Here is a 21,425-nt window from a genome sequence, read left to right as displayed (position 1 = left end):
ATTTTAAATTAAAAGTTTGTTTAATCTTACGATTCAGAACAAAGCTTTCAAATTGCTCACAGAAGATGGCTTTTGGCAAATTTGTTTTATTGTGACGTTGATCTTACTCTTTCCCATTCACTGACAATGGATGTGTGTTTCTTTCATTTTGCAGATCAATTAATAAATTATCTTCAAGTTTCAGAATAGGATCTGCAGGCAGAATACCTGAATAGTGATGTAAGGTTTTACTGTATCTGAAAGGTACACAGGAGTTTTGCGTTCTTGAGGTTGCCCTCTGTCATCCCTGCATCCTTCACTACTGGGGCAGCATTGTGGCTCAGTGGTTAGCACTGCTCCCTCACAGTGGCAGGGGCTCTGATTCAATTCCAACCTTAAGTGACTGTGTGGATTTGTATGTTCTCCCAATGGCTGCGTGGGTTTCCTCTAGATGATCGAGTTTCCTCCCACAGTCCAAAAATGTGCAGTTTAAGTGGATTGGCCATGCTAAATAACCCATGCTGTCGAGGGATGTGCAGGCTAGGTGATTAGCTATGAGGGTAAAACCCCATGTGGGATTTCAGGGATAGGGTGTGGTGGGTCTGGGTGGGATGCAGTTCAGAGGGACAGTGCAGCTTTGATGGGCTAAATGGCCTTTATTTGTACTGTAGGGATTCTATGATTCTAGTGCTGCCTGTTGCTTCCCACTGCTTTTTCTACATTCATTTTCCTCTGTTTCTTCCCAGTTGCATACCTCTAGTGCCTCTGTTGTACACCTCCCAACTCCAGAACAAATAAAGACAGGTTTCCCAGAGTAACAATTGAAAAATTAGCCTGACAGTTATGATGCATCTAAATGTAATCAGTGCTTTTGAGTGGCTGCAATTCATCGGTAGTGAGGGGAGGAGAAGGGAAATTAAGTTTATTTTAATCCAAGTTAAGTCAGTGGTTTATGTATTTTGGTTTTGGAATTTAAGCACGTGTGCTTTTCTCACAGTTTTTCTCCTTCAGCTGCAGCATGATCATTGCACTGGCAACAGCAAAGTATCCCATTACTTTGGGGCATTTTCTGCATTAAATAAATTTCAACCTGACAATTTTAACCCAACCACCTTAAATTTGTAATTTGAATATTCCATTATACTTCTATTGTGTACATTATAATAAATAGGGTTTCACTTTACTGAAAAGTGTAAGTAGGATAAAGTCAGTAATTGTAGGCTACTCCTTGTGCACTTTTTTTGTTATATTGTGTCATAATGGTGCCTGCTTTTGGACTGCCCTATGTTTGACTAAACAGTCAGCTCAAACTGGCCGAAAAATTATAATTCAGCTGTTTATTGGTTGCCATGTTTCATTGAGGAAAATATTGAAATTGTATAATCATTCCAGAAAGGAAGTGTTTACCAGCTCGCAATAAGATCTTTTACAGAGTGAATAATTTTGAGAATGGCAAACAAAGTAAGAAATTCATAAAAGGGGAAGATATGAACACAGCAGCCACAGGCAACTCTGCTTAACATCTTGAGTGAGGGAAACCAGAGACGATGGCCCAAGTGACCTGTTCAGCAATTGAACCTCTCTTTCTGACTCTAACCAGACAAAATATTACTGACTAAGCATCCCTCGCATTTTCTAACCGATCTGCTGATTTACAATTCATAGACAATTGCCAGATTAAGGTTAAAATACAGTGATTTGAAAGCTTTAATGTATGCATTTAATGTTAAGGGATAGTAGAATATCTCAGCCAAGCGAAACGCAGTCCTGTGGCATGTTGTGGATGCTTCTCATGACCCAGATGTGGCCATGTGTCAGAAATGTCACCGGCTGCAAACGTTTGAGCTCTGGCTTCAGAACTATGAGTTACTTAGTTTAGAAAAAGCAAGTTGAATTTTAGGTATCAATTAGTTGAATAATTATTGAATTTCCTCTTGCCGTCCTTTATATACTGTATCAAGTCTGGGCTGTTTCAATTGTATAATTGACTAAAAGAAGAAAAATAATTTTTGTGATGGACCTGGAATTGCATGAAATTAGCTAATTTAGGAAGAATGAAAGCTCTTCACAAAAAAGTTTGACCTTTTCCATATGGCATTGTTCTCATAGCAAATGATGCAGCACCATCAACTGCTTCCTCCAAAGCTGTTGGCTCAGTATTTTGTTTAAAAAGCATTAGAATTTTAGTTAAGCAATTGAGAGTTTTCTGCATTGATCCTGATTTATCCTGCCAGTATCTTGGACATTCCAATGAGAACAGGAAAACTGAGAGCCAACTTACTTAGATACCTTTCTTAATGATTATAATGAATTTGGCTTGTAGCATTACAGATTGAACTTAATAAATTTAATCTAATAGCTATTTACAGAAACATGTTTGCAAATGGACCTAATGATTCCAGAATATGTGAAACTTAGAAGAAATACATAAAATGGGAGCAGGGAGGTGGTGTTAGTAGTGGTAATTGGTGGGGTAATCTGATAAAAGATAGGTAAAAGACATTAATGAGAAAAAATATTCTCAAAATCGAGAAGTGAAATTAATTTAAGTTAAACTTTAAAAAAAAAAGTTGCAAAAAGCCTTGTTTAAAGGTCTACTACAAGTATTAGCATATGGCTAAGTATACAAATCAAAAAATAGAGAACCACATAACAAGGTTAATTTAATAATCATTAAGGACATTAATTTTTACATGGACTGAGCGGCAATTTTCAAGAAGTATTGAAAGTAGCTTCATCTACGTCGACAGTGTGGCTTTCTAAAACAAACAAATCAGAAATTGCTAGGGAAATTTAACAGGTCTGGCAACATCTGGTTTACGTTTTGAGTCCAGTGACTGTTCTTGAGAACTGAACAGGTTCTATTTTCTCTCTGCAAATAGAGATAGACTGATGAGTTTCTCCTGCAATTTCTGTCTTTGTTTCATATCTCCAGCATCCACAGTTCTTTGCCTTCTTTTAATTTTCTATCTCAGTATTTTGAAGAACCAAATAGAGATCAGGATAATCTTGATCTAGTATGAAGAAATGAAAAAGGGTATATTAACCTATTTAACACAAAATTAACACATAATTTGCAACAAATGTACATTCATTCGAGGAGCAAAAACTCGCAAAAAAGGTGAAATTGTGAATAGATAGGAGGTTAAGATTGCATTACAGCTGAGAATGAGATTTATTAAAATTGCCAAAAAGAGTAGTAGGCCTGAGGATTGGGAGGATTACAGAATTCATTAAAAGAGCATCAAAACACTAATAAATAAGGAAAAAGCAAAGCAAATGAGAGGTTAACAAATGATTTTAAAACATTGCTAAAATCATTGGAAAGAGGTTAGAGAAAGTAAACTGCAAATTCATTAGGTTATAAATTGAAGTAATTTACATTTACCTTGTGTAGACTGTTTGTGATTGCATTTGGAAGATTGTGCTAAGAACCAGTGTCGATGTGAGTCAGAATGTTGAAATTGTCTTTATACGAAGTACTTTGCTGTTTTACATGTAATCATTTGGGGCAAGAAGTATTTAATGTAAATAGCTCAGGATGATAATGTTTGGAAATGAGTGGGCTTCAGGAGCTGAGATAATTGATGGTTATGTTTATTTTTATGTAGCGCCTCAAAATAAGATGTTTGCAAGGCCATGATCACTGTGTTAAGTTTTGTTTTATTAGAGGCACTCAACAATTCATTTATAATAAATCTTTTGTGTTTTTGCAGTTTGGTTTTGGAAATGTCACCTTGGACTTGGATGTTCTGCGCACTCATAGCCTTTTCTGTCGGCTTTAAACCTGGAGTTGATGGATATAATGAATTTACCAGCACCACAAACCTGCTGCATTTGGCCATTGATGATACCACTGAGCAAGTGTATGTTGGGGCAGTGAATTACCTCTATCAACTAACATCAGACCTCCAAGAGGAAAAGAAAGCAAACACTGGTCCAAAACAAGATAATCCAAAGTGTGTGCCACCAATAAAGCCTTCAACTTGCTCAAACACAGTACTAACTCAAAATTACAATAAACTCCTTTTAATAGACAAAGATAGAGAAAGACTTGTAATATGTGGAAATATATTTAAAGGAATATGCTCAATACGGCAGCTGAATGATATCAGTGTAATCAAATATGAAAATGTGAATGGTGGAGAAGCCACTTTTGTTGCAAGTAATCAATCAACTGTGGGCCTTATAACTCTCATGAATGACACAAGAAATGAACTCAAGCCAGTAATGTTTGTTGGGAAACACTTTGAAACATTTGCAAATGCAATAGTAAGCACCAGAACACTCTCTGAAAAGGGCCACCTTTTTGAGCTTGTTCATGATTCTTCAGCTTTGAAACCAGTTTCTCATCTACAATATCGACATGATTTTAAATTTTCTTTTGAAGATGGGGGGTTTGTTTATTTCCTTTTCTCTCGAACGGATGGATCGCAACAAGAACCTACAACTTACATATCACGGCTTTGCATTTCTGATGCTTCTTATTATTCTTACATTGAAATGGTCTTGGAATGTGATGATTGTAATCTTGTGCAGGCTGCTTACATTAATCATCCTGGAGAAAAACTTGCTCAGCATATGAACAGATCAGGTTTATATGGGACTGTAACTCCACAGGATAAAATACTCTTTGCTGTGTTTAACAGAGGTAACCTAAAAACAACCTCATCTGATAAGTCTGCTTTCTGCATGTTCTCCTTGAAGCAGATAAATGAAAAGATTGAAGAATATAGAGAAATCTGCTATAGTAACAACGGGAAAAAAGATAATGAGGAAATCATTTATAATCCGTACAAATCTGATGGTTCGCACAATTGTCCTGGGTTGGGCAAGGTAGATATGTTTACTGTCCTAAAGGTATTATTTGTATGTTTTCAAGTAAGATTTCATATACTGTGTGATGAAATTGAATTAGCAGTCTTCAAACATTTGGGACTTTCTCAAGTGTCTCAACTTGTAATAGGAACACTTCACATTTGAACCTAATGTGAAGATACTTTGGGATTTTTTTTGACCATATGTTTACACTTCCACGAGGCTTTTTTAAAAAAAAAAGATATTCTAGTGATGAGTATTCAGTGTTAGGCTCCATATGTAGAATACTTCAGGGATCGGCTATTCTACCAGAAGCCAGATTGTCACTGGTGGAATTCATGGGGTGCACACTATAGCAGAGTCCACTTTTTACCAGTGTGCTCAATTATCTGACGGACACATGCGGGAAGTATTTTGTTCCTTAATCAAATACTGACTAACATAGTTAGACAAGCATGGGGACCTTGCAATCTTGTTCGGATAACCCAAAATGCGGTTAATCAAATGCTGGATAATCGATGTTCCGCTATATTTGGCTGTAATGAAGAACAAGTAATAGAACTGAATAGGAAACTAGAAAGTGTTCTTTTGAAGCATTAACTTCATATCTTAGCATATTATACTAATTGATTTTCTATGGAAAGATGCCATTTGACCCTGTTGCAGTGATAGGTTTTCAGCTGTATATATATTCTTGTTTGATTTTGCCATTTTGCCTCCATTCTGAAGAATCACATCCTTTAATATAAGTCTGCTGTTTTTTTAATTCATTCATGGATAAGGACATTGCTGGCTAAGCCAGCATTCATTGCCCATCCCTAATTGCCCAATGGGCAGTTGAGAGTCAACCACATTGCTTTGGGTCTGGAGTCACATGTAAGCCAAACCAGATAAGGATGGCAATTTCTTTCCCTAAAGGACATAGTGAACCAGATGTTTTTTTTCAAAAATTGACAATAGATTCATGGCCAACATTGGACAAATTATTCCAGATTTTTATTGGATTGAAATTCTGCTATCTGCCATGGCAGGATTCTAACCCAGGTCCCCAGAACATTACTTGGGTCTTTAGAATAGTAGTCCAGCAATAATACAACTTGCCTTCCCTCCCATCCTTTTAGCATGTGCAAAATATAAAGATAAAATCCAAGTCCAGTCGTTCCAGAGGACTAAGGGCTACACTCTCAATGGAGAGAGAGAGAGAGAGAGATGGTTAGTGGTGATTTAACCTGAGGGTCACTACTTCACAGGTAAGGGGCAAGGTCAGGAAGGTACGACATTCATGGTGATAAGGATGCACGGTGGTAAAGACATTCTTTATGAAAGAACAAAGCGAAGTAGGAAGAGTGAACTGAAATATTTTTCATACAGAATGTAAAAATCTATGCAGTGGTTTATGAATTGGAACTAGAAATTATAAATGGGATAAAAGATAATTATGTAGAAAGTGTTTTGAATTATTTTGAAGAAAATGTGCTTTATTTGAAAAAGGAACCAGCTTATTTGTCTTCATAGTGTTTATTTTGGTTTATTTATAAACGAAAGTGTTGTGTTGGGTTATTCAGTACTCATGTTCTATTGTCCTTTCTCTCCTCTCTGTCTTCACCATGCATCACTACTATGATTGTGTTGTGTATTGCAACTAAGCAAAATACATTTGAGGAAGACAGTGTTCACAATATGTTAGTGTATCTGCTGTGGAATAATGTCTGAATCATACCCAGAAGACTATTTATCCGTGCTGCTGATTGGGTTATGAGAATTGATTTATTGCATTACTTTAGAAACGTAGGGAAAAAGATCTTATGTTCAATCCTGCAGTTTAGGTGGTATTGTACACCACATGAGGTAATTATTACTTGCTTGCAGAAAAACTTTTTTTTCTGGTGTATCTATCTTATTATGCTGAATGCGATTACAGATCGGAGTTGAGCTTTCTGAGAATGCTAATATATTTGCTCTTCTCGGATGATATGGGGTTGTGAGGTCATATAAAATAAATCAAGACTATGATATGTTAGGAAGACAAATTAAAACTGTTTCATTTGGTTGATAGATCCGACTCCCACAGCTACCTGGATTACACCCCTTCCCATCCTACCTCCTGCAAATATGCCATTCCGTATTCTCAATTCCTCCACCTCCGCCGTATCTGCTCCCAGGAGATCTTCTCCACCATAGATCACACCAGATGGCCTCCTTCTTTAAAGACTGCAATTTCCCTTCCCACGTGGTTGAAGATGCCCTCCAATGCATCTCATCCACGTCCCGCACCTCCGCCCTCAGACCCCACCCCTCCAATCGTAACAAGGACAGCACTCCCCGGTCCTCACCTTCCACCCTACCAACCTCCGCATAAACCACATCATCCGCCAACGTTTCTGCCACCTCCAAACGGACCCCACCACCAGGGATATATTTCCCTTCCCACCCCTTTCCATTTTCCGCAAAGATCGTTCCTCCATGACTATCTAGTCAGGTCCACACCCCCCAACAACCCACCCTCCCGTCCTGGCACCTTCCCCTGCCACTGCAGGAATTGCAAAACTTGCGCCCACACCTCCCCACTCACCTCCATCCAAGGCCCCAAAAGGAGTCTTCCACATCCATCAAAGTTTTGCCTGCACGTCCACCAATGTCATTTATTGTATCCGTTGCTCCCGATGCAGTTTCCTTTACATTGGGGAGACTGGACGCCTCCTCACAGAGCGCTTTAGGGAACATCTCCGGGACACCCGCACCAATCAACCCCACCACCCCGTGGCCCAACATTTCAAGTCCCCCTCCCACTCTGCCAAGGACATGCGGGTCCTGGGCCTTCTCCACCGCCACTCCTTCACCACCCGACACCTGGAAGAAGAACGCCTCATCTTCCACCTTGGAACACTTCCACTGCAGGGCATCAAAGTTTCCTCATTTCCCTTCCCCCCCCGCCCCACCTTACTCCAGTTCCAACCTTCCAGCTCAGCACCATCCTCATGACCGGTCCTACCTGCCAATCTTCCTCTCTGACCTATCACCTTCATCCCCACCTCCATCCACCTATTGTACTCACTTCCTTTTACGACATGAAATGTTTAATTTTTTTTCCCATGACTTCACTGAACAGTATTCTGACTTTGAGGTTTCCGAGAAATGTCCACAATGGAGAAACAAATAGCTGTTGGTCACAAGCAAAAAGAAGCAGATAAGTTGAGTAAGCATACAAGGCAGTATACCTTGGGTGTAAGAATTGCAATGAGTGCGGCTTTAGTGGAATAGAAATAGTGATATGGATAACCCACTGAATATTTAAAAACCAACTGGCTGTTTAAAACCTGATTCGTATCTAATAGGTGCTCTTTTGTGTGCTCCAGTAGTTTAGCATCTTAAGACGTAGGAATGAAAGCAAGGCCATTCGGCCCATTGAGTCCACTCCACAATTTAATCATGGCTGATGGACGTTTTAATTCCAGTTATCCTCACTCTCCCCGTAGCCCTTACTTGCGAGATCAAGAATTTATCAATCTCAGCCTCGAAGACACCCAACGTCCCAGCCTCCACTGCACTCCATGACAATGAAATCCACAGGCTCACCATTCTCTGGCTGAAGAAATGTCTAAATTTTCTGTTCTAAATTGACCCCCTCTAATTTTAAGGCTATGCCCACTGGTCCTAGTCCCCTCGCCTAATGGAAACAATTTCCCAGTGTCCACCCTTTCTAAGCCATGCATCATCTTGTAAGTTTCTATTAGATTTCCCCTCAACCTTCTAAACTCTAATGAGTACAATCCCAAGATCCTCAGCCGATCATCATATGTTAGGCCTACCATTCCAGGGGTCACCCGTGTGAATCTCCACTGAACAAACTCCAGTGCCAGTATGTCCTTCCTCAGGTGTGGGGCCCAAAATTGGACACAGTATTCTAAATGGGGCCTAACTAGAGCTTTATAAAGTCTCAGAAACACATCGCTGTTTTTATATTCCAACCCTCTTGAGATAAATGATAACATTACATTTGCTTTCTTAATCATGGACTCAACCTGCAAATCAACCTTTAGAGAACCTTGGACCAGCACTCCCAGATCCCTTTGTACTTTGGCTTTATGAATTTTCTCATCGTTTAAAAAATAGTCCATGCCTGTATTCTTTTTTCCAAAGTGCAAGACCTCGCAATTGCTCACCTTGAATTTCATCAGCCATTTCCTGGACCACTCTCCTAAACTGTCTAAAATATTCTGCAGCCTCCCCACCTCCTCAGAACTACCTGCCTATCCGCCTAACTTCATATCATCGGTGAACTTCGCCAGAATGTCCCCAGTCCCTTCATCCAGATCATTAATATATAATGTGAACAGCTGCAGCCCCAACACTGAACTCTGCGGGATACCACTTGTCACCAGCTGCCATTTCGAAAAAGAGCTTTTTATCCCAACTGTCAGACAGCCAATCCCCAATCCGTGCCAGTTATTCACTTCGAACGCCATGGGCCCTCAACCTACTCAGCAGCCTCCCGTGAGGCACCTTATCAAAGGCCTTTTGGAAGTCTAGATAGATAACATCCGTTGGGTTTCCCTGGTCTAACCTACTTGTTACCTCTTCAAAAAATTGAAGATCATGTGAGGCAGTACAAACTATTAGTACATGATATCAGTAATATTATGCATTTAAACAATAATATCAATAATTTGACACAATTCAGTTATATTTGGGTGGCACAGTTGCTCAGTCGTTAGCACTGTTGCCTCACAGCACCAGGGGCCTGAATTCGATTCTAGCCTTGGGTGACTGTCTGTGTGGGTTTCCTCTGGGTGTTCCGGTTTCCTCCCACAATCCAAAGATGTGCAGGTCAGGTGAATTGGCCATCCTAAATTGCCCGTAGTTGTAGGTGCATTAGTCAGTGCATTACTGTATGCTCTAAATATAGAGTAGGGAAATGGGTCTGGGTGGGTTACTGTTCAGAGGGTTGGTGTGGACTTGTTGGCTGAAGGGCCGGTTTCCATACTGTAGGGAATCCAATCTAATACTTGGCTTCAGAACCCGTTGTAATGTGTCTGCCCATCCATCAAAATACAGTGGGAGCACAAGCAGATTCTGGATTTAATATGGGCACATACACTGGCCTTGTAGAAAGTCCAACAGTCATTCAACTTGATGATAGGAAGACTTTGGCCTATTAGGAGTTATTGGTAAAACAGTTCATATCATCTGAAGTTGATGTAGTTAAGGGATATGCTCACTGAGACGATTCTAAGAATGATGGGCATTGGAAATGAAATGTTCTTATTGTTCCTGTTGGTGCAGAAATCTCAAAACAAGGGAATGAAATGTGGAGGGAAAAAATTCAAGATTTATTATGCCTCTGGTGTTGGAGAATATTTTTCTTGGCCCCACTTGTTTCTTTGTCCCAATTTCTGGGAACTGCACCTTCTGAGAAGGTCATTGCCCTACGGAGACCGTGTCATCTGATGCAAATTGATGAGAGAGAGAGATCTTTCACAAATTAATTGACTTCCTGCAGCACCCGGGGGAAACCCACGCAGACACTGGGAGAATGTGCAAACTCCACACAGACGGTCACCCAAGGCTAGAATTTATTCTCTGCATGGAACAATGATTTTCATTTCTGTATTGAAATGGTTAGAATCCTCAAAAGTTGTGAAAGATCATACTGTCTTCCGACACTTATCTCCTCACTTGCTCCTCCCACTCCAACAATTCTGAATACGAATCTAGATGAAATGTCATAATAAAATGGGTCTTTAAATTCTTAAATGAGGCATTTATGAAAGCAATTGTAGTAGAATTGATTGATGTGTTTATAAAGTAGCTAGCTGATTATTTGGGCGAATGAAGTTAAAAGTTCTGATGAAGTGGGGTTTGAAATGAAAGAATGACTGAAGATTCACAAAATAGTATACAAGCCTGTAGAGTCTAGTGCACAACATCTTGTTCTGTTTCCATTAGCATTTTGACTTTTTGCTACACCTTAGAGCTTGACTGACTTGCTTGACCAAATTTAGACACTTGGTCCTAGAAGTATTCTGGCTAGACCATGGCACAGGTGTATTGGGATATGCTCCACTAGATTGCCCAGGCTTATTCAACATCCATTGGTCAACTCTCACATTTCAAACAGTTTTTGGCTTGGGGGAAAAAGAACAACCTAGAGGTTTGATTTCCATCAGTCCAGCTGCAGATAATGGGGTGGTGCAGAAATAATACATTCAACATAACATTCCATTCATGATGAGTATCACCTGTGATTCAAGCTCTAACAGCTTGCCCCTGAGTCATTAGATCGGAGTTTAAATCCCACTCCAAGGCAAGACAATACTTCTAAAGTCCTTAATTCACTACATATCACTTTGAGCTGTTCTGGAGGTTGTGAAAATTGCCATGTAAGTGTGAATCTTCAGTTTCTTAGAAGACGGTACAAGTTCACCTTTCAGTCCAGTGGTAGTCTGAGCTCTTATAGCCAGTGGGAACAGATTGGGAAGTTACTAAAATGAATATCAGTGATGCTGATGAGGAGCGAAGAAGTTCCAATAGCATTCATTTTCACTGCAGATGAGTATTGCTTCAAATATTCTGGAAATATAGAGTGCATCTTGATGTTATTTTACAACAATCCCGACTCTCGCTTATCACTTTGCTGTCTGAGACATGTCAATTTAAGTGAGATACAGGGAAATTTCCAATTTCAGTGAATGCATGAGAGCAACAGTCTGGTGGGTTATGTTCCTACTGTAGCCTGTTTTTATTTTGTTTGTATTTCTTGAAAATGTTACTTACATCTTTTATTACAAGATGGGTCCAATGCTGCAAGAACTATCGTGGTGAAATGGCGAGAAGAGCTAGTATTGTTTGTTTGCAGCCTTTTTTCTTCCTAACCGTTTTTTAGATTTCCTTTAGACCTCTTTAATTCAGCTCTTAAAGTACTATTTTTACAAAAGCATTGTTCATAATTGTTGGCACTGACTGAAATTTTTATTAATATATTGATTTATGAAAATTTGATTTTCTGCTATCCCAGGGACAAGCAACGGTATATCCTTGCAGTAGTGAGCACCTTCCATACCCCATTGCAAGTAGAGAAGGTATTACTGCAACACCTCTGAAACATTATGATACGAATTTATCAGCAATAGCTGTGACCGTGGAGAATGACTATACAATTGGCTTTTTAGGCAACATAAAAGGAGAAATTCAGAAGGTAAGACTTTATGAAGCTGCTTTGTATTTTTAATGAGAAGACAATGGAAGGTGTCATTGACAGTCTGTCAAGTATCACTTATTCAGCAATACTGACTGATGCTGAGATTGCATTCCGCCAGGACCACTTGGCTTCTTACCCCACTACAGCCTTGGACATAAATGCTGACCTTCAGATGTGATGTTAATTATTGCCCTTTAAATCAAAGCAGCTTTTGACTGCCTATAGCATCAAGGAGCATTCACAAAACTGGAGTTGAAGGGATTTGGGGAAAGCTCTCCACTGTTTAGAGTCATGCATAGCACATGGAAGCAGAAATAGGTGATTCGGCTTGTCTACTAAAATCATGGCTGATATGGTAATCCTCAACTGTACATTTCTGCCTTCCCCATTACCCTTGATGCCCTTACTGATCAAAAATCTGTCTATCTCAGCCTTGAAAATACTTAATGACCCAGACTCAACAGCCTTCTGCTCTAAAATAAAAATAATCTCACAGATTTACTTCTCTCTGAGAGAAGAAATTGCAACTCCTGTCTGGGAGACCCTTTATTCTGAGATTATGCCCTCTGGTCCTAGATTCTCCCACAAGGGAAAACAATTTCTCTGCATTTAACCTGTCAGCTCCGCTAAGAATTTTATATGTCGCAATAAAGTCTCCTCTCATTCCTGTAAATTCCAATAAGTACAGGCCCAACCTTCTCAATATCACCTCATGACCTGGTGAGCTTTCTTTGGATTACCTCCAGTGCCAGTATATCTTCTCAGATAAGTATACCAAAGCTGTTCACAGTATTCTAGCTGTGGTCTAAGTAGAGCTTTACTTATTTTTATTAAGACCTCCCTATTTTTATACTCCACGCCTTTTGAAAAATTGGCTATTACTTGCTGAACTTGTATTCTAACTTTATTATGACTTATGCACGAGGAATCCGGTTGTGCTGTGGCTTTCTGTATTCTTTGTCCAATTAAATAATATCCTGCCCCTCCATTCTTCCAGCCAAAGTGCATAACCTTAAATTTTCCCACATTATATTTCACCTGACAAGTTCTTGCTTACTCACTTGAATTGTCTATATCCCTGGGCAGACTCTCTGTATCACCCTTACCACTTGCCTTTCTTCACCTATTTTTCTGTCATCCACAAACTTGACAGCAGTACATTCACTTTGCTAATCTAAATCATTAACATCTATTGTAAATAATTGTGGCCCTAGCAGTAATTCTTGTGGTACTCCATTGGTTACAGGTTGCCATTCTGAAAAAAGACACATTATCCCAACCCTCTATCTTCTGTTGGTTAGCCAGTCCTCCAGCCATGCTGACATACTCCCTCCAAAACCTTGGGCTGTCACCTTATTGAGTGGCTGAACTTGTGACATATTATCAAAGACCTTTCAAAAATCCAGATATAATGCATCTACTAACTTCCCATTATCTATGCTGCTAGTTCAGTCTTCAAAGAATTCTTGTAAATTTGTTGAGCATGATGTGTCTAACAATGTGTTGGTTAGGTGGGTTAGCCATGGGAAATCTGGGGTTATGGGAATAGGGCAGGGGGTAGGATGCTGTTCAGAGGGTTGGTGTGGACTCGATGGTCTAAATGGTCTGCATCCACACTGTAGGGATTCTATGATTAGTACTGCCCTTTTCTGTAACATGCTATTGTTATCTTCTGATTATTATTTGTCCCAGAATATAGCTACTGTTAGGGGGCCTATGGACTACTGTCACCAGCATCTCCTTCACTTTGTTATTTCCTGCCTCCATCTTTGGATCCAAGATCATTTTGTGCTATCATACTTATTCTATCCTGTACTAACAAAGTAACTCACCATCTTTTCCTGCTTGCCTGTTTTTTTCAAAATTTACATATCCTTGAATATTTACTTCCAAGCTTTGGTTGCCTTTTAGTCATATCTCTGTAGTGACTATAAGATTGTCGTTTAAGCTGTATTTATTTTGTTCTGAATACTATGTGTACTCAAAGAACCATTAATTTTGCCTTTTCTTCATTTTCCCCTTATAATATTATTTTGCTGCTATATTTCTGTCCTTTCCCATCCCATTCTGTATCATAAATCAAATAGCTGACCTCTAATACTGCCATTTCCTTTTGTTCCATAAGCCTATATTTTTCCCTCTTGTAAACCTGCACCCATTCCATTGATTAATTTAAAGCCTTCTCTATAACTCTAATTGTGTTCATCAGAACACTTATCTCAGCACAGTTTTTAAGTGAAGCTTGTTCCACTGGAGTTACCCCTATCCTTCCCTGCATTGGCTTCAGTGACCCAATCAGCAACAAAGTTTCAAGAGGCAAGCAAGACGCAGGCAAGAGACAGATCCATTCTTTTTCAAGGAACAACCAATTAAAGCAGGGAGAGGGCCAAAGATCTTCCCCGAATCTGGTTTTGACGTGAGAACCCAATCATTCCATTAATCTATGGTTCAGATTGGTAAGAGTGATCAATGGCACACTCTGATTTTTTTACTGTGAAATACAGCATTTTTATATATTTTGTGTTACAGTAATTACATACAAGGTGGTCACTGTGTCCCTCCCCTTATAATGTACATTAATCTTGTGAAACACATAATCAATGATGGGAATTCCTATGGACAAGCCCAGTTCCCATGATCTCATGGTATTTAACAGACATTGTAATCCCCAGATCTTGGAATCTTTTTATGGATCCTATTTATTCACGTTCCAAAGTTACTGGTTATACACTTTCGGTCCTGTCCCAGGCTTGCTTATCTCTAAGGACGGCAAGAATTCTGGTATTTATTATATTCCATGTGCTAGCTCCATCGAATTCTGTTATTCCTCTTAATGTTTTCCACTATCCCATATATATATAATATATATATATATATATATATATAAAAATACAGAAGACAGTTGGTTCTAACTAACTGCTATAAGATTCAGAGTATTAATTTCTATAATGAAGTTAGTTGTACTTTTTAGCTAATACGTTGCGAGCAATCTATTTTATTCAGGACATGGCAGACATCTTTTTTAGAGATAAGGAAAGCGTTTCCTGAAACTAATTAACTTTCATATTTAAGTTTAAATATTTTTCCCCTAATGCTTCTATTATACCTTGGTTATTTATGTGTATCTATAATTATGTTGGAATCTAGCTCTCTGATTATCTGAAGAGTCTTCAACTAGAACCTATTTCTTAATATTGTGAATAACTTCAAAGAAATGACTAATTATTACAAAATAAATTTAGCTGTTGTTTTCATAAATGCATAATGAGTTAGGCTGACTGCCTCGTGGACGGATATTTACACCCCTTGTTCTAACTGGTACTGTTCACCAAATGGGACAACATTCTTTCATTAATGGAATTAATCACTTGTATTTTAATGAACTTGTGTCGATCCTTAGACATCGTCTTATTAAACTGTCTCAGATGACTGCGTAGGACCTCCCATTTGCCTTGGAGTAGTCCTGTTGAAAAGTACCATTATGTTTCACTTAATGCTAGAGCAGGCTGTTTAATTCTGTTTAACCTTTGTCGGCCATTTTGTGTCTTTTAAATATGGGCAGCCCTTAGAGCTTGTAAGAACCTTATAGCTCAAGGTTTGCATAAATACCTTATAGCTATGGGACAATTGCAGAGGCTGAAGCCCCTTAAATACAAACCCCTGAGTCCCCATATCTGCCTGCAGTCACACCCTCCTGTCCCTGATCATAGACTATATATAAAATACCTAGACTGAAGGGAGGGCTATAACTGTCTCAACATAACCAAGTAAGTTTCCCTCTCCCTAATATGATACACTGTCATCAGCTTGAACTCCAACTCCTCATCTCAAACCTGCAAACAGTTGCTACAGATGTGTTCACTCTGGAATGCCTTGGCATGCTGCAGCAGTAGCACATCACCAGTCCTGCCAATACTGTTGTATTTTATTTATTTTTCCATCAATTACTCGAGGTTGTCTGCTTTTTAACTTTATTGTACTTTTTCTAATGAAACAGAACACCAGTATCTATCTTATACTTAACAAGCTATTATTAAGAAAAGAGAATCAGAAACAAACTAGAGACCTAACACAAACTTACTTTTACTTTAAAGATTAGAAATATTTACTGCCAACCTGCATCTTTCCCTGGCCTTGTGCCTTATCATGTTACCTACTACAAGTAGGCCTGCAATTTGCTCCTTTTATTCTCTACAATTCACCCACAGCTGTGAAGAGTTTATTTCTCAGCTGTACTCACCCGGTCTTTATCTTACTCAGACAAAGTCTCTGCTCACATAGATTGTACTCTTTTTCACTGCCACAGATGGTTGTGGTTGTTTGAGGTCAGTCATGTCAGCCACTGGACATCACTGCAGTAATTTCTCAGCCTAGATATTTTCTAATCAATCTGTTAGGCAATGTTATTACACACCTTTGGAGCAGTTAGAAACTGAACCTGGATATCTTGGCCAGTTGGTATGTTTAATAGTAACAAAGACCTGGTGTGACCTGAAGAGAAGCTAAATGGCATAAATTATGAAGTCTACACACTCGGTTGAAAGTTTGGAACTTGATAATGGGCAATTCTCCAAATAATTCAGAGTATAATATTTCAAAAGTATGTAACATAGTGATCATATATTGGGCCAAAAATTTCAAGAAGATCAATAATTTGAAAGTTGAAGTAAGTTTTTATAAATATAAACAAGATAGTTTGAAGGATAAATATGGAGAGAGAATTAACATTGTCACAATATGTAAAAGGAAGTTGTATTAATAGAAGATATATTTCTCCAGTCATAAAGCAATATGTACAAGAACCCAGTAATTAAGACGTTTCCTTTTATTAATGGTAAATAATTGTGTGTATTATTATCATACACTAATTTCTTACACACCATTTGTAAATGTTCACTATGCAATAGGTGTTTCTAGACAATGAAACGGATGACTATCAGACTATACGTATAATTCCAAACAGCAAGGTGAACAGTGACCTTATTTTTAGTGCAAAAAGAGACTTCCTGTACGTGATGACTGAGAGAAAGGTAATATGTAGTTTTATCTTCTAATATTTTTATTTGATCTGCACTTTTGTTATAGAGTCATAGAGATGTACAGCATGGAAACAGACCCTTCTGTCCAACTCGTCCATGCCGACCAGATATCCCAACTCAATCTAGTCCCATCTGCCAGCACCCGGCCCATATCCCTCCAAACCCTTCCTATCATATACCCATCCAAATGCCTTTTAAATGTTGCAATTGTACCAGTCTCCACCACTTCCTCTGGCAGCTCATTCCATGCATGTACCACCCTCTGTGTGAAAAGTTTGCCCCTTAGGTCTCTTTTATATCTTTCCCTTCTCACCCTAAACCTATGCCCTCTAGTTCTGGACTCCCCAACCCTTCAAAAACAAAAAAAAGTCTGAAAATTGTATCATAGTGTCTGTCTGTTTCTAGTGTTGTGGAAACATAGAAGATAGGAGCAGGTGGAGGCCATTCGGCCTTTCGAGCCAACTCCATCATTCATCACGATCATGGGCTGTTCATCCAACTCAGCAGCCTTTTGATCCCATTTGCCCCAAGTGCTATATTTAGCCGTCTCTTGAATATATTCAATGTTTTGGCATCAAGTACATCCTGTGGTAAGGAATTCAACACGCTTGCCACTCTTTGGGTGAAGAAATATCTCCTCATCTCCATCCATCCCGAATCCTCAGACTGTGACCCCTGGTTCTGGATGCACATGCCATGGAAATGTCCTCCCTGCATCTACCCTGTCTAGTCCTTAATAAGCGTCGATGAAATCCCCCCTCACTCGTCTGAACTCCACTGAAAACAATCCTAACCTGGTCAATCTCTCCTCTTACATCAGTCCTGCCATCCCCAGAATCGGCCTTTGCTGCACTCACTCGAGGGCAAGAGCATCCTTCCTCAGAAAAGGAGACCAAAACTGTACACAGGATGTGTTCAGCCTGAAGCCATTAGCAAGAGAAATAAGAAACCCAGTGCATTAGCAGAAAGAAGAACCCTAATATGATAATGTTTTAGTAAAATTCCTCAAACCTGTGGTTGGTTACTCTATATGTCCCAAACGATTTTGGTTATTGACACCTTATGAGGGAGATTAAATGTCATGAACCTCCGAGCAGATGAATAGTATGGTACAGCATGTAATGTAGTGTTTTCTTAGCACAGGCTGCACCTTTGTAGAGTGCGTCTTGCTTTCAATGGATTAAATGAAATATGAAGAGAAACTGCCTACATTTACTTGCAACTGTGTAAATATCGTGATTCTTACCAAGTCGCTATTCACCACTTGGGTGCAAATTGATGCAAAGTAAAATTAACGACTGTTTAAAGATGTTGCAATGACTGGTGGTTCTGTGTAACAATTTCTGCATTGTCGAATGTGGACAATTTCATTTGTTTCTTGTTGAATACTTATGTTTCAGATCACTCGTCTGCCAGTAGAGGAATGCAACAGCTACAAAAGTTGTGATTCTTGCATTGCATCTAGAGATCCTTATTGCGGTTGGTGTGTAATAGAAGGAATGTAAGTTCTGCATTTTGGAAGATTTTGAATGTTGCTTTCAAGATAGTATTAGGATTCTTTATCAATCTTTTGGATTAGACTCCCAGTGACATGATGGAAGCAGTTAGCCTTGATTCTGTTAAATGCAAATCTTATGGATTTCTTGCAGAAGTAGGAGAATGCTGCTTCTATGGAGGTTAAATGCCAACACAAAAGTATCTATTTCACTGTAATTTCTAACTAATAATTTGCACTTCTGATCTATAAATGCCATCTAAATCCTGGAACATATCTTCCTGTTCACATCATATATCTTTCTTAAAACAAATTAAATTCAATCTGCCAGGTGTAGGAAAGATCTAATAAACCCCACATTTTCCCACAAGTTGATGCATTAACTCACTGAAATTACCTATTCTGTTTTTCAGCATTTTCTATTTTGCTTTCTTATAATTGCCAATCATCTTCCAAAGCACTATTTCTTGTTTATCCTGTCAATTTAGATGTGAAACAGAAATCAGATAGTGGATGAAGTTTATTAAATCCTCAGTCTTGCATCTCCTTCCTCCCTGATCTGTATAAAGACTGCATCTTTTGATTTTCTTTTTTCTTTATTTTTGTTGATGGAAATAGAAAACACATGGGTTTGTGGAAGGGTTTGCTGCACTTTTAAAAGGCAAGTTACCGAAACACGAAAATGGCATTAACACTGCAGCTTTGTCAAGCAGTGGGGGAAGCTGTTTTGTAGACAGGCTAGTACCCAGGGTGTATAGAAAGTGAGATTCAGGTGGTAACAGGTTCCTGTACGGTTTATGACATTTTGACCAGTTGTGAGCGCCTATGGTCATCAGCCTGACTATCTGTTGATTTCTGGGTAGTTGAACAAACTGTACATGTGAAGGGTACTGGCACATGACTTCGGACTGCTAAAAGGGCAGGTTCTATCTTTCCAACAAAATACATAATGGCTAAAGAAGCCAATTGATTGTCTCCAGCCAGTTGCTGTCAGCTGTTGCTTTTAACCAGCCAGTCAGAAACTTTATCATTCATGGACCATTTGCACTGTGGCTCCTGTGAACAAGTCAGAGAACCTGAAGGAAAACATCAGGTAACTGAAGGACTTTAAGAAACAAAAAGAACGCTCCATCAATCTCAGCTGATGCTGTTTAACTGTTTTCCCAAGTTTTTTTTCCAACCTACCCATAATTTAGTTTTGACTGTATGTGTGTGCGTGCATGTTTGGGGCTGGGGTTTTTTAAAAGGATTAGAGTTTTAACAATATATGCTGATATTTGACAATTGTTTGCATGTGATTAGAATCTATTTACTGATAAGGAATAATATTCCTTGTTAAGTACAAAAACCTGCTTTGTGTTATCTGTTAACTTGGATTTATCCAACAGGTAAACTGAGGACCTTGCAAACTTTGATCACGTTTTTAACTTTTGTGAAAACCCTGGGAATTGTGGACCTTGATTTCCAGTGCACTATTCCCAGTGAGGCCTAATACCAGTTTCCCTTTTTATTTTTTATCTACCCAGTCAATAAAACCAATCGCCTTCATATCTACTTGCTGTATCCAAACTCCTATCCCATACTCCTTTATTAGAGACAGTTGATGGAATCCAAAGTAGACAGGCAGGAGGTTAGAAGCACACAGCAAGCCAGGTAGCATCAGAAGGTGGAGAAGTCGATGTTTCAGGTATAACCCTTCTTTGGGACTGGGTTGGGTGTGGGTGGAGCTGCAGATAAAGGGGGTGGCGGGCGCAGGTTGGTGTGAAGTGATGATCAGCGGAGACAGGTAGGGGATGAGTCACAATGAGGTGATTGCAGTCGGGCGTTAGGATCCCATTAGGACTGACAACAGTAGGTCGGATTGCTGCCCAGAGTGCTTCCTGAGGGTGAACGTTACTTCCACAGGGTGAACATTAGCTGTGATGGTGCCTAAGTTCACCAGTGATTGAAGACAACTCCTTGGTGTGACACATCTGAGCACTGAATGCAACGAACAGGAATCTGGTGAATCCCATCGACGGGCCCCCAATACCTTAACCTCTGTTGATGGCCATCCTCTGACTGTAGACACTGACCTGCGGGGATCATGTTGCCAAACGATCATGACCAACCTCCATAAATACAGTGGACACAGAACCATGACTTCAGAATTTGTGTTGGTTCCTTTTGTCGAGGAGCTGAATTGAAAGATGCACAGTGGACTGTCAAGCCTTTGTTAGAGACTTCTTAATCAGCTTTTAGGGGAAAAGATAAAGAGACCGCTATCCACTGGGGGAGGTTAAAAAGATCAGATAGAAATTAGCTCAAGTGTTGACCTTGAGCTAATTCAGCAACAAAGCTGCAGAACTCTTTTGCAGATTGTCTATTTAAGCGTTGTGTTAAACTGACTGGTTGAGTTTCATTGATAGATTGGTCAATAGGAAAAATGAATCCGATTGGTGGCAGAGAGCAGAGGTAGGGAACGGCTCACCGAGCATCAGAGCCGGGTTCACGGGAGCTGACCGGATCTCCCAGTCACTGCCTGTTTCAATTCTCCCAACCACTCCCTTTCCAACATGACCATCCTTGGCCTCCTCCATTGCCAAAACAAACCACAGCGCCTATCAGAGGAACAACACCTTATCTTCTGCCTGGGCACCCTACAGCCCGGAGGACTCACCATTGAGTTCTCCAATTTCAAATAACCTCTCTCCCATCCCCCTACTCCCTTCCCAGCCCCTCCCCCTCCAGTCACCAACTGGATTCATTCTTCCCATTGACCAACCAAGTTGTACCCACTACCTGTCTTCACTTATCCCTACTTCACCAGCCTGCCCCCGCCACCCTCTTTATCTGCAGCTCCCCCATACCCGCCCCTAGTCCTAAAGAAGGGTTACACCCAAAATGTCGACTTTTC

The 21,425-nt window shown here is 39.6% G+C and overlaps 1 protein-coding gene across 7 annotated transcripts in view; it reads left to right on the top strand.

Moving 5' to 3' along the window:
* Nucleotides 1-21,425, top strand: part of LOC140466910 (plexin-B2-like) — a 265,449-nt gene that overhangs the window by 171,533 nt on the left and 72,491 nt on the right. For 6 of the 7 annotated variants that reach the window (XM_072562727.1, XM_072562723.1, XM_072562725.1 and 3 more), the window contains 4 exons: nt 3,696-4,839; nt 11,813-11,992; nt 16,903-17,025; nt 18,435-18,535. In XM_072562727.1, the coding sequence (XP_072418828.1) occupies nt 3,709-4,839; nt 11,813-11,992; nt 16,903-17,025; nt 18,435-18,535 (1,535 nt within the window). In that variant the 5' untranslated portion in view covers nt 3,696-3,708. The remainder of the gene's footprint in view (nt 1-3,695; nt 4,840-11,812; nt 11,993-16,902; nt 17,026-18,434; nt 18,536-21,425) is intronic. The other variant, XM_072562729.1, reaches the window with a different exon arrangement.

This window comes from Chiloscyllium punctatum, chromosome 44 (genome assembly GCF_047496795.1).
Source record: "Chiloscyllium punctatum isolate Juve2018m chromosome 44, sChiPun1.3, whole genome shotgun sequence".
Classification (NCBI taxonomy): Eukaryota; Metazoa; Chordata; class Chondrichthyes; order Orectolobiformes; family Hemiscylliidae; genus Chiloscyllium; species Chiloscyllium punctatum.
Note: the sequence above shows the minus strand (reverse complement) of the source record. Positions and strands in the feature narration are given on the sequence as shown.